Below are 10894 nucleotides of genomic sequence, written 5' to 3' on the forward strand. Positions count from 1 at the left end.
TTCTGGGGCTGCCACCAAGAGCTTTCTGTTAAAATGCTAATTGGCATTAGAGAATAAGTCTGGCCATGTTGTTGTAGAAAACTCCATTCAGTCCTGCCATCCCATTGGGCCCTCATAGAAAAGTCTGTGAAACAGAAAACCAGACAGAGAGTGATCTGAAATGAATGTCCTGGAGGTCCAGCATAAAAAAGGCATAGAATCAGAAAGTGAAATATATCTTCTGTCCACTAGGACTAGACTATTTATGAGGCACCCATTTTCACACTAATCCTACGCTAGGCCATTTCGTTCTTCACACATTTCCATTGACCTTTACCCCCAACACCAAGTCACACCATGCATCTACACTCTAGGAGCAATTTACAGCATCAATTAACCTACCAACTCACCTATTTTAGGGATATGGGAGAAATTAGATAATCCTGGACAAAAGCAACATGGTCACTGAGAGAATGTGTAAACTGTGCACAGGACTGAAGGTCAGGATTGAACCTGGGTGGCATTATTTTACTACAGCATTTCACTTCCATTACTGAGCCACTCTTAAAAAGTGATGGGTGCTGACAGATGGTTTCCTTGAAGGTAGGCCCAGCCTTTGTCACTGTCTAGGGGATCAACCTCGATAACCCTCTGATTTGAGATTTCAGCGCTCTCTGTAATTTGCATTTCAATAGAAGACTTGGTGGCAGCCCCAGAATGTGGGGCCTCTTTTCTCAGCCAAATGGATTTTGTGTTTTAGGACTGAATGTTTACAATTACCTTCCAACAATTTTCACCTGCTGAGTACTTAGTAACACATCAAAGGCAATAGTGTTTGCATCTGAAACAAATTGTCTATGTTCCCCAGATTCCATTTTAACACTGATTGCCTTCTGGCCCCATAGACTAAAATGTGTATTCCTGTAACTCCTGAGAAACAGGCACCAGAAAACTGCCAGTCAGAATATAGAATTCAAACTATAGATCAGCTACATTCTTAATAGTCTAACTACTGGGGTGCAGAATGATCTAAATTCAAAAATCTCAAAAAGCTAATGGAATTCTCCAAGAGGGGAACACAATGGTGCAGCTAGTTGAGCTGCTGCCTCACAACCCTAGTGGGCCAGGTTCAATGCTGACCTCAGATTTTGGCTGTGTGGAGTTGGCATATTCTCACAATGACCTGTGGATATTCCCTTTGATGTTCTGATTTCCTGTCCATGATGCACAGGTCAGTAGGCTAATTGGCTGGTATAAATTGTCCTCAATTAGTAGGTGAGTGATAGAATTGATGAGAATGTTGGGAGAATGCATTGCAGGGAAGATTAGTGTGGGAATGGGATTGCTCTCAGGCATGCATAGACATGGGCCAAATGGCCTCTGATGTGGTAAAAAAATGCCAAACTTAAAAAAAAGTTAATGGAATCAGACACAAAATGCTGGAGGAACTCAGCAGGCCAGGTAGCATCAATGGAAAAAGAGTACATAGAACCATAGCACAGAAACAGGCCTTTTGGCTGTTGGCTGTGCTGAACCATTTTTCTGCCTGGTCTCACTGACCTCCACCTAGGCCATATCCCTCCATACACCTCTCATCCATTTACCTGTCCAAGTTTTTTTTTAAACGTTAAAAGTGAGCCCATATCTACCACTTCATCTGGCAGCTTATTCCACACTCCCACCACTCTCTGTGTGAAGAAGCCCCCCCCCCCAATGTTCCCTTTAAACTTTTCCCCCTTCACCCTTAACCCATGTCCTCTGGTTTTTTTCTCCCATAGCCTCAGTGGAAAAAGCCTGCTTGCATTCACTCTTTCTATACCCATCATAATTTTATATACCTCTATCAAATCTCCCTTCATTCTTCTGTGCTCCAGGGAATAAAGTCCTAACCTATTCAACCTTTCTCTGTAACTCAGTTTCTCAAGTCCTGGCAACATCCTTATAAATCTTCTTGCACTCTTTCAACCTTATTAATATCCTTCCTGTAATTTGGTGACCAAAACTGCACACAATACTCCAAATTCGGCCTCACCAATGCCTTATAGAACCTCACCATAACATTCCATCTCTTATACTCAATACTTTGATTTATAAAGGTCAATGTACTAAAAACTCCCTTTATGACCCTATCTACCTGTGATGCCACTTTTAGAGAATTTTGTATCTGTGTTCCCAGATCCCTCTGTTCTTCTGCACTCCTCAGTACCCTACCATTTACCTTGTATGTTCTACCTTGGTTTGTCCTTCCAAAGTGCAATACCTCACACTTGTCTGTATTAAACTCCATCTGCCATTTTTCAGCCTATTTTTCCAGCTGGTCCAAATCCCTCTGCAAGCTTTGAAAACCTTCCTCACTGTCTCCAATCTTTGTATCATCAGCAAATTTGCTGATCCACTTTACCACATTATCATCCAGATCATTGATATAGATGACAAATAACAATGGACCCAGCACTGATCCCTGTGGTACACCACTGGTCACAGGCCTCCACTCAGAGAAGCAATCCTCCACTACCACTCTCTGGCTTCTTCCATTGAGCCAATGTCTAATCCAATTTACTATCTCAGTTGACATTTCAAGTGTCCTGATGAAAGGTCTCAGCCCAGAACGTTGACTGTACTCTTTTTGCATAGACAGGAGAAAATCCCCAGAGATGTTGCCTGACGTGCTGAGTTCCTCCAGCTTTTGTGTGTGTTGCTTGGATTTCCTGCATCTGCAGATTTTCTCTTGTTTGAGAATCAGAATCATTGTCTTCATTCCAAGATGATGAGAATATAAAATCAAGAATGTAATGTGATGGTTTTATCAGGTATTGATCAACCACATTTGGAGTATTGTGAGCAGTTTTGGGCCCCCTATCTAAGAAAAGATGTGCTCATTATTCCTTTCTTTGTGCACTAGTTTTGTAACTTATATAATTAGGAGGTGACAGCAGCAGGGAGGTAGTGACCCCTAAATTACAGAAGGCAGTTAGGTAGCTGGGTGCCTGTAAGGAAAGCGAAAATGAATAGGCAGCCAGTGCAGAGTCCCTTGTGGCTGTTCCCCTCAATACTAAGTTTTAGATGCTATTGGAGGGGTGACCTACAGGGGGAAGCCACAGCGATTGGGTCTGTGGTTCAGAAGGGAAGGGGAGAAAAGAGGAGTGTGGTAATGATAGATTCCTTTGTTAGAGGAGAAGACAGGACATTATATGGATGTGAAAGAGACACCCTGATGGTATGTTGCCTCCCAGGTGCCGAGGTCAGGGATGTCTCAGATGGAGTTCACAGCATTCTAAAGGGTTTGGGGGGGGGGGGGTGACTATGTATGGTATAGTACTGTCCAAAACTCTTAGGCACATGTATATAATTAGGGTACCTCAGACTTTTGCAAAGTACTGTAGTAATTTTATGTATTGCGCTGTACTGCCGCTGCAACAAGAAAACACATTTCATGACACATGATTCTGATATGGATCTCTATTCTGGACTGAGAGTGGGAAGAGGGAAGGGAATGGGAAGCACCAGAGAGACATTCTGTAATGATCAATAAAGAACCAAATGACCTTGCCTGGTGTGTCAGGGCCGGGTGTATCTGCACCTGTGCCACCCCCTGCCCTTGGCATTCCCTCTCTGGCATCTATTTCACATCCCTCCTACAGCGCTCCATCCTCACCATTTCTAACAGCCTTTGCTCCCACAGATTTACAAACTCACTCTCTGCTCCATGTTCACAAACACAGTACTGGGCAAAAGTCTTAAGCATCCCAGCTGTATAAAAGTGCCTAAGACTTTTGCACAGTACTGTACATATGGGAAAACGCGGGAGGTCCTGAAGTGTGAATATAGGGAGTTGGGTAGAAAGCTGAAAAGCAGGACCTACCCAGTAAGTATACAGCTAATAATCTCTGGATTGCTGCCTGTGCCACATGCCAGTGAGGGTAAGAGTCCTCTTGTTTGAGCTCCAAGCCTAACCTTAGTGTCCCCCACCAGAGAAACCTTCCCTTAATCTGACCATTTTAATTGGATGGCACATATTTTTCCTTTCTCTTATCTTCAACAGTAACCCAAACAAGCATGAAAACAGAACAGACTGCTCTTACAGAGCTGCCAAAATGATATATATGTAGTAAAAATACCAGGGCATTACACATACTTTTCCAAACTGTTGACACCCCATCCAACAGCCCTAGTTGGTTCAGGTGGAGCTAGTCCTATTTGAACAGCTCTCTCCTTCCCCAATACTGGTGCCAATGTCCTATGAATTCAAACCTACTTCTCAGACATATAGCTCTCGAATATTACTAATCCTGTGTCAATTTGCATGTGATTCAGGTAACAATTCAGGGAATATTAACCTTTTTGTTCTGTGTTTTAATTTAGTCTCTAGCTGGTCAAATTCTCTCAAAAGATCCTCTTTCCTTGTTCTTCCTATATTGTTGGTATCCACATGGACCACGACAACTAGATTTTTCCCCTTGCACTCCAAATTCCTCTGCAGTTCAGAGGAGATGTCCTGAATCCAGACACCAGGCAAACAATGTAGCCTTTGGAACTCTTGATCCTTAAGACAGAGAATTGAGTATATTCCCTTGGCTATAGTATCCCCAATTACATCTACATTTCCTTTCTCTTTCCCCTTTTGAATAGCTCCCTGAACTACAGTGACATTGTTCCGTTACTCATCCTCACAGGGAACAAGGATCTCAGACCTACTGGGCAAGCCCATGGTCTACCTCTTAGATTCCCCTACCTGCTTCTCTTAGTCACACCCACTTGTCACTCGTCTAATGGATATAGCTGCTTCTTGAAACAGTGTCCAAGTAACCATGTGAATTTCCTCCAGGTACTCCAGTTCCTTTCCACAGTCCAAAAACATACAGATTGGTAGGTTAATTGGTCATGGTATATTGTCCCAAGATTAGGCTAGGATTAAATCATGGGATTGCTGGATATGGCTCAAAGGTCCGATTCTGTGCTGCATCTCAACAAATAAATCATTAAGACAGCACACACAAAAAATTTTGTTAGCACACAGCATGTAGTGCGGCCCCTCGATTGTTTAAACCTCACTCATAATAATAAGATTCATAATAGTTATATTTATTAACAAATGAAACAGTGAATGATTTTTAAAATCTGAGAGCAGTAAGATGTTTTCACAGGAAATATCTCACACCAGCTTGGTGCCAGCGAGAAACGCACGATGTTGAATGATACATTTTGAAATCCTCACAGGCATGGTGTACACATCAGTATCTGGATAGTGAACGGTTACAATGCAAGTACTATTTTTCAATTGTCTTTTTAAAAGATTAATATCTTTTGAACAGGTCTTGTAACATGCATCATTTATTTCAATCTGTCTCTTTTGTACTTTTCTTAATAGTAAAACAATGAATACAAATCAATAAACACAAGACTCATCTTTTTTTCTTAAGAAGTTCATAAATCAGTCCTGCTGAAGGGTTTCAGCTTGAAACGTCAACTGTACTTTTTTCCATAGATGCTGCCTGGCCTGTTGAGTTTCTCCAGCATTTTATGTGTGCTGCTTGGATTTCCAGCATCTGCAGATTTTCTCTTGTTCATAATTATTGTTACTAATTCATTAATCAAACATAATTATCATGGCACCTGAGAGAATTATCACAAATTTGGGCACACGCTCTCACAAATGGTTTGCCACCCCTGCCTTGCATTCTCTTCTGGACCTCACTTAAACAGGAGCCTGAGATGGTACTGGTTTAAGAATTAAACTAGAGGTAATACAGTTAAATTATGAGAGCAGGTTACATAGACAATAACATGAGGAAATCTGCAGATGCTGGACCTCTATCAGGATCCCACCACTAAGCACATCTTTCCCTCCCCCCACCGCCCCTACTTTCTGCAGGGATTGCTCCCTACGCAACTCCCTTGTCTATTCGTCCCCCCCCAATCCCTCCCCACCGATCTCCCTCCTGGCACTTACCCTTGTAAGCGGAACAAGTGCTACACATGCCCTTACACTTCCTCCCTCACTACCATTCAGGGTGCCAGACAGTCCTTCCAGGTGAGGCGACACTTCACCTGTGAGTTGGCTGGGGTGATATACTGCGTCCGGTGCTCCCGATGTGGCCGTCTATATATTGGCGAGACCCGACGCAGACTGGGGGATCATTTCACTGAACACCTACGTTCTGTCCGCCAGAGAAAGCAGGATCTCTCAGTAGCCACACATTTTAATTCCACGTCCCATTCCCGTTCTGATATGTCTATCCACAGCCTCCTCAACTGTAAAGATGAAGCCACACTCAGGTTGGAGGAACAACACCTTATATTCCATCTGGGTAGCCTCCAACCTGATGGCATGAACATTGACTTCTGAAACTTCCACTAATGCCCCACCTCCCCCTCGTACCCCATCCGTTATTTATTTATATACACACATTCTTTTTCTCTCTCTGTCTCTCTTACTATACCCCTTGCCCATCCTCTGGGTCCCCCCCCCTTTTCTTTCTCCCTGGGCCTCCTGTCCCATGATCCTTTCATATCCCTTTTGCCAATCAACTGTCCAGCTCCTGGCTCCATCCCTCCCCCTCCTGTCTTCTCCTATCATTTTGGATCTCCCCCTCCCCCTCCCCCTCCCCCTCTCAAATCTCTTACTTGCTCTTCTTTCAGTTAGTCCTGAGGGAGGATCTTGGCCCAAAACGTTGACTGTACCTCTTCCTAGAGATGCTGCCTGGTCTGCTGCGTTCACCAGCAATTTTTATGTCTGTTACATAGACAATGCTTTCAGACCCTTGAACAGACAAGAGTGATCTAATTGAGGTGTTTAAGATGATGAAAGGAGTTAACAAGTTATCTGGAGAGGGGAATTATTCCTTCTGTTAGTGTCATCTGAAACATAGATTGATATAGCATGGAGACCAGACCCCCAGCCTGATTAAGTGACTCCCATTTGCTGATGTTTTGATCCAAATCAATCTAAACTATTCTTCTCCATGTACTTGTCCAAGTGTCTTTTAAATGTTGTTATTAATGCAATGTCCTGAAAAATAAGATTAGGGGTGGTAGTGAGAGTTGGAAACACTCCCACAAAAATTCTATGGAAAAATTCAAACCTGATATGACATGCTCAAGACAGGTATTTTGAATTAAAATGCAGAGCAGCTGTGACTTGTAGGATTGAATGATTTATTCCTGTAGTACTATTCCCAATTTGACAAATGTGCTTGAAGATTTAAAGGTGTTATCTCTTGGGGGGTTGAGGACAATGCATACTGTTCAAACTCAGTAACCATCAACAACTCCTCTGGAGCAGATAGATAAAGCCTTTCAATTGCAAATACTTCCACTTGAAGTGCAATTAAATACTCAGCAGGTGGGAATTGTTAGAAGCTGATTTGAGGTTTTCAATCCCAAGGATACTTCAACATTTCGCAGCCATTTGGCTGAGTGAAGGAGGGCCCTGCTTCTCTAACCACCCCTCCTTCCCAGCACTCTCTGTTGAAATGTTAATTACAGAGGGAGACGAAATTACTGATCAGCACGGTCATTGAAGCCGATTTCAGTAGGTACGTGGGGTTGAGGCCAGGCACACATTGTCCTGTTTTATACCTCATGTGCTTCAAGATGGCTATGAGTTCCCTCATCAGCTGTCTAGCTGTGATTTTGTTTTGCCCCCTTAGTTTGTCTGTGTCACAGGAGTCCCCGGTTCAAGAAAAGGCCTTTTTAACAGCGTTGGGTTTAACAAGCAGGCCCCATCCTACTGATCCCAGGCCTGTCCCGGTTCGACTGTGGAAGATTTTCCAGAGGAGATCCAGATCTCTCAGCCAGGGTGATTCTGGACATGATATGTGCAGAATGGATGAGCTGGGGGTGGATGGTGATATCCTTCGTCATCTCCCCAATCTGGGTAAGAACACAATATCAGTTTTGGGTAGGTAGGTGTGATTTGTAGCTGTGAAGTTGAGTTTGATGGAGTTTGTGCGGGGTTCTTATTTTTTCAGGGGTGAATTTGCTGTTTTGCTAAGGGTCTTTTTTCGGGGTGGGTGTGAAGGAGACTATGTCTGCCATTTTACCTGAGAGTGGGAGGGGGTGGTGGGGTTGTTTTCTGTTACCACATTACCTAGAGTGTAGGGGAGGGTGTGGTCCTCATTTTCTGCTGTAGGGATGGGGATGGACTTCCTTTCCTGGGTGTGGTGATCAGAATGAGGTGTACTTTTGAATTAGGGGGATGCCCGACTCTTGTACAACTGGGTGAGCAAGGGGACTTTCTTCCCACAGTGTTCCTTTCACCCCAGACTGTGCCCCACTGGCTAGCTGTTCTGATGGCAGCACTTTTGACCTTCTGTTTTGTTAGGTAATCCAGTGCCTGGGCTGGGATCATCCTCATGGCCTCATGTGCAGAAGCATCTCTACTTTAATCTGTCGGTGCTAGAAGATGTGGAAGAGCTGACGCTGGCCCAGCTGGAGCTTACCCTCCCTGGGGACCCTTACCCACTCCCTGGTGCAGTGACAGTTTGCACTTTGTCTATCTGGAGGTTGGGAAAGTCCTCCAACTCTAGACAGGAGCTCATTGCCTCGCAGTCCTTCCAATCTATATATGGCTCCCTCTACTTCAACCTGACTCAGATCTCCAGGGCATGGAGACACCAGCCCAACAATCAGGGGGCACTCCTAGAGATAGGCAGCACCTCAACGGAGGGCCATCAGACTCCTAACCCAGTGTGTATCGGTTTTGCGCAGGATCTGCAAGTCTCCCTCTTGGTGGTGACCCTGAACCGGGAGAAATGCAAAGCATCTAGAAGGAAGAGGAGCTCCTTTCAGCTGCCACTGGCATTCAGCCGGGTCTGCAAACGTAGGAGACTCCATATTCAGTTCAAGGATGTCGGTTGGCAACATTGGATCATTGCCCCTCAGGGCTACATGGCCAATTATTGCCATGGGGAGTGTCCTTACCCACTGAGCGAGAGCCTGAATGGTACCAACCACGCTATTCTTCAAACACTCGTGCATTCCACTGACCCTGCACTCACTCCCCAACCCTGCTGTGTCCCTATTAAGCTCTCTCCCATTTCCATGCTCTACTATGACAATAATGAGAATGTAGTTTTGCGGCATTATGATGATATGGTGGTGGATGAGTGTGGGTGCAGATAGATATCTTCCTTGATGAAGGTGCATTTAATTTGTAATTTGCCCTGCTCCTTCAGCAATTCCTTGATAGATGGTACACTTCCCTCAAGGTTAACATTCACCTTCAATTTTTTTGCTTTGAGTGGATGATGTAAACCTGAATTTTAAAACTGGTGAGTGTTTTACAGTCTAATTCATAGTGCAGGCTTCAAAGATGAACCTTCCCCCCCCCCCCGCCCCCCCGAATCATACTGGCCATTCAAACCTATCCCTTGTCATTAAGTGTGATCTGAAAGAATTTGCTGACAAGTTGCAATATTGATTGCAGGTTCAGTTTGACATCATTTACAATAAAGTTTTGTCATTTTTTTTCCTACTTCATGTACTGGTGGATAGGTGGATAGAATACGTACTGAGACGCTGACTATTTCTAGGATGCTTCCTTTCAATTTCAGATGCCAGCATCAAATGATTCACTGTGTGTCCAGTTGAACCTACTACCTCATTGCTTACAATGAATGTAAGAGGATCATTTATAGCACAGGAAACCCCTCAGCAATTTGTACCTGTGGTTTACTGTTTGAAATAAAAGTAACTATTCACCATTCCCTGTAGTTTACAAGACTCTTCCTTTAAGTTTTGATCCTTTGCCTTTCTAAAAGTTGTTGTTGAATTGGCTTTGAGCATTATTTAATTCTGAACATTTCACTAACTCACCACAGTAGCTTTTTGCTTTTCTTCCCTGTGAATTCATTTTGACGTTAGACCTGTGTGCTCCGATTACCAACTATTCTGCTGGGTGGGGGGAGCATCTTTCCCCTATTAACTCTTCTCTGAAGCCTTTCATCAAAACTCTTAGTTTCCATGGTGAACTGCTCCAGTTCTTCTGCCCTCTCCATTTAACTACAGTGTAAATTCCTGATAACTTTTGACAATTTCTTCATTTTTGCTCCGTCTGCTGTAAAAGGTGGGATTTCTCGGTGGCTACCCATTTCAATTCAACTTCTTATTCTCATCTAACATGTCGGATCATGGCCTCCTCTTCTGCCAGCGTGAGGCCAGACTCTTTGGAAGAGCAACACCTGGCACTCCATCTGAGACCTGATGACATGAACATCAATTTCTCTAACTTCTGGCAATTCCTTCCCCCTTGTCTCATTTTCCATTTCTTATTCTGGTTCCCCTCTCACCTCACATGCCCATCAGCTCCCTCTGGTGTCCCTCCTCTTTCCCTTTCACCCATAGCCCTCTGCCCTCTCTTCAGCCCTTTACCTCTCCCACTTATCACCCAGCCACCTGGTTTCACCTATTACCTGCTATTGTCATTTGTTCACTTATCACCTCCTACCCCTCCCCTATCTCCTTATTCTGGCTTTTGCTCCCTCCTCTCCAGAGCTGATGAAGGGTCTTGGCCAAAACACCAACAATTTATTCCTCCCTATATTCCTTCTTTCTAAGAAATTCCAGAATACAAGAATTTCTTAGAACGAAGTGACTGCAGATGTTAGAATGTGGAGCAACAAACTATCTGCAGGAGGACTTCAGCAGCATCTGTGGGGAGGAAAGGAATTGTTGATGGTTTGGTTCTAAACCCTGCGTCTGGGCTGAGGGTGAAAATAGTGTGGGGGGTGCAGTTTGATGGAGGCCGGAGCTGATTGGATGATTGTGGGGACAGGAGAGCATACAGACGGATGACACACTGATTGAAACACACAAAATGCTGGAGGAATTCAGCAGGCCAGGCAACATCAATGGAAAAAAGTACAGTTGATGTTTTGGGCTGAAAACAGGACTGGAGAAAAAAGCTGAGGAGTAG

General features: G+C 44.0%; 1 protein-coding gene across 1 annotated transcript in view; it reads left to right on the top strand.

Moving 5' to 3' along the window:
• Nucleotides 1–9622, top strand: part of gdf3 (growth differentiation factor 3) — a 36892-nt gene extending 27270 nt beyond the window's left edge. The window contains exons 3-4 of the mRNA XM_072259723.1: nucleotides 7629–7855; nucleotides 8303–9622. Of these exons, the coding sequence (XP_072115824.1) occupies nucleotides 7629–7855; nucleotides 8303–9102 (1027 nt within the window). The 3' untranslated portion in view covers nucleotides 9103–9622. The remainder of the gene's footprint in view (nucleotides 1–7628; nucleotides 7856–8302) is intronic.
• The last annotated feature ends 1272 nt before the right edge of the window (nucleotides 9623–10894 follow it).

This window comes from Mobula birostris, chromosome 6 (genome assembly GCF_030028105.1).
Source record: "Mobula birostris isolate sMobBir1 chromosome 6, sMobBir1.hap1, whole genome shotgun sequence".
NCBI classification, from domain to species: domain Eukaryota; kingdom Metazoa; phylum Chordata; class Chondrichthyes; order Myliobatiformes; family Myliobatidae; genus Mobula; species Mobula birostris.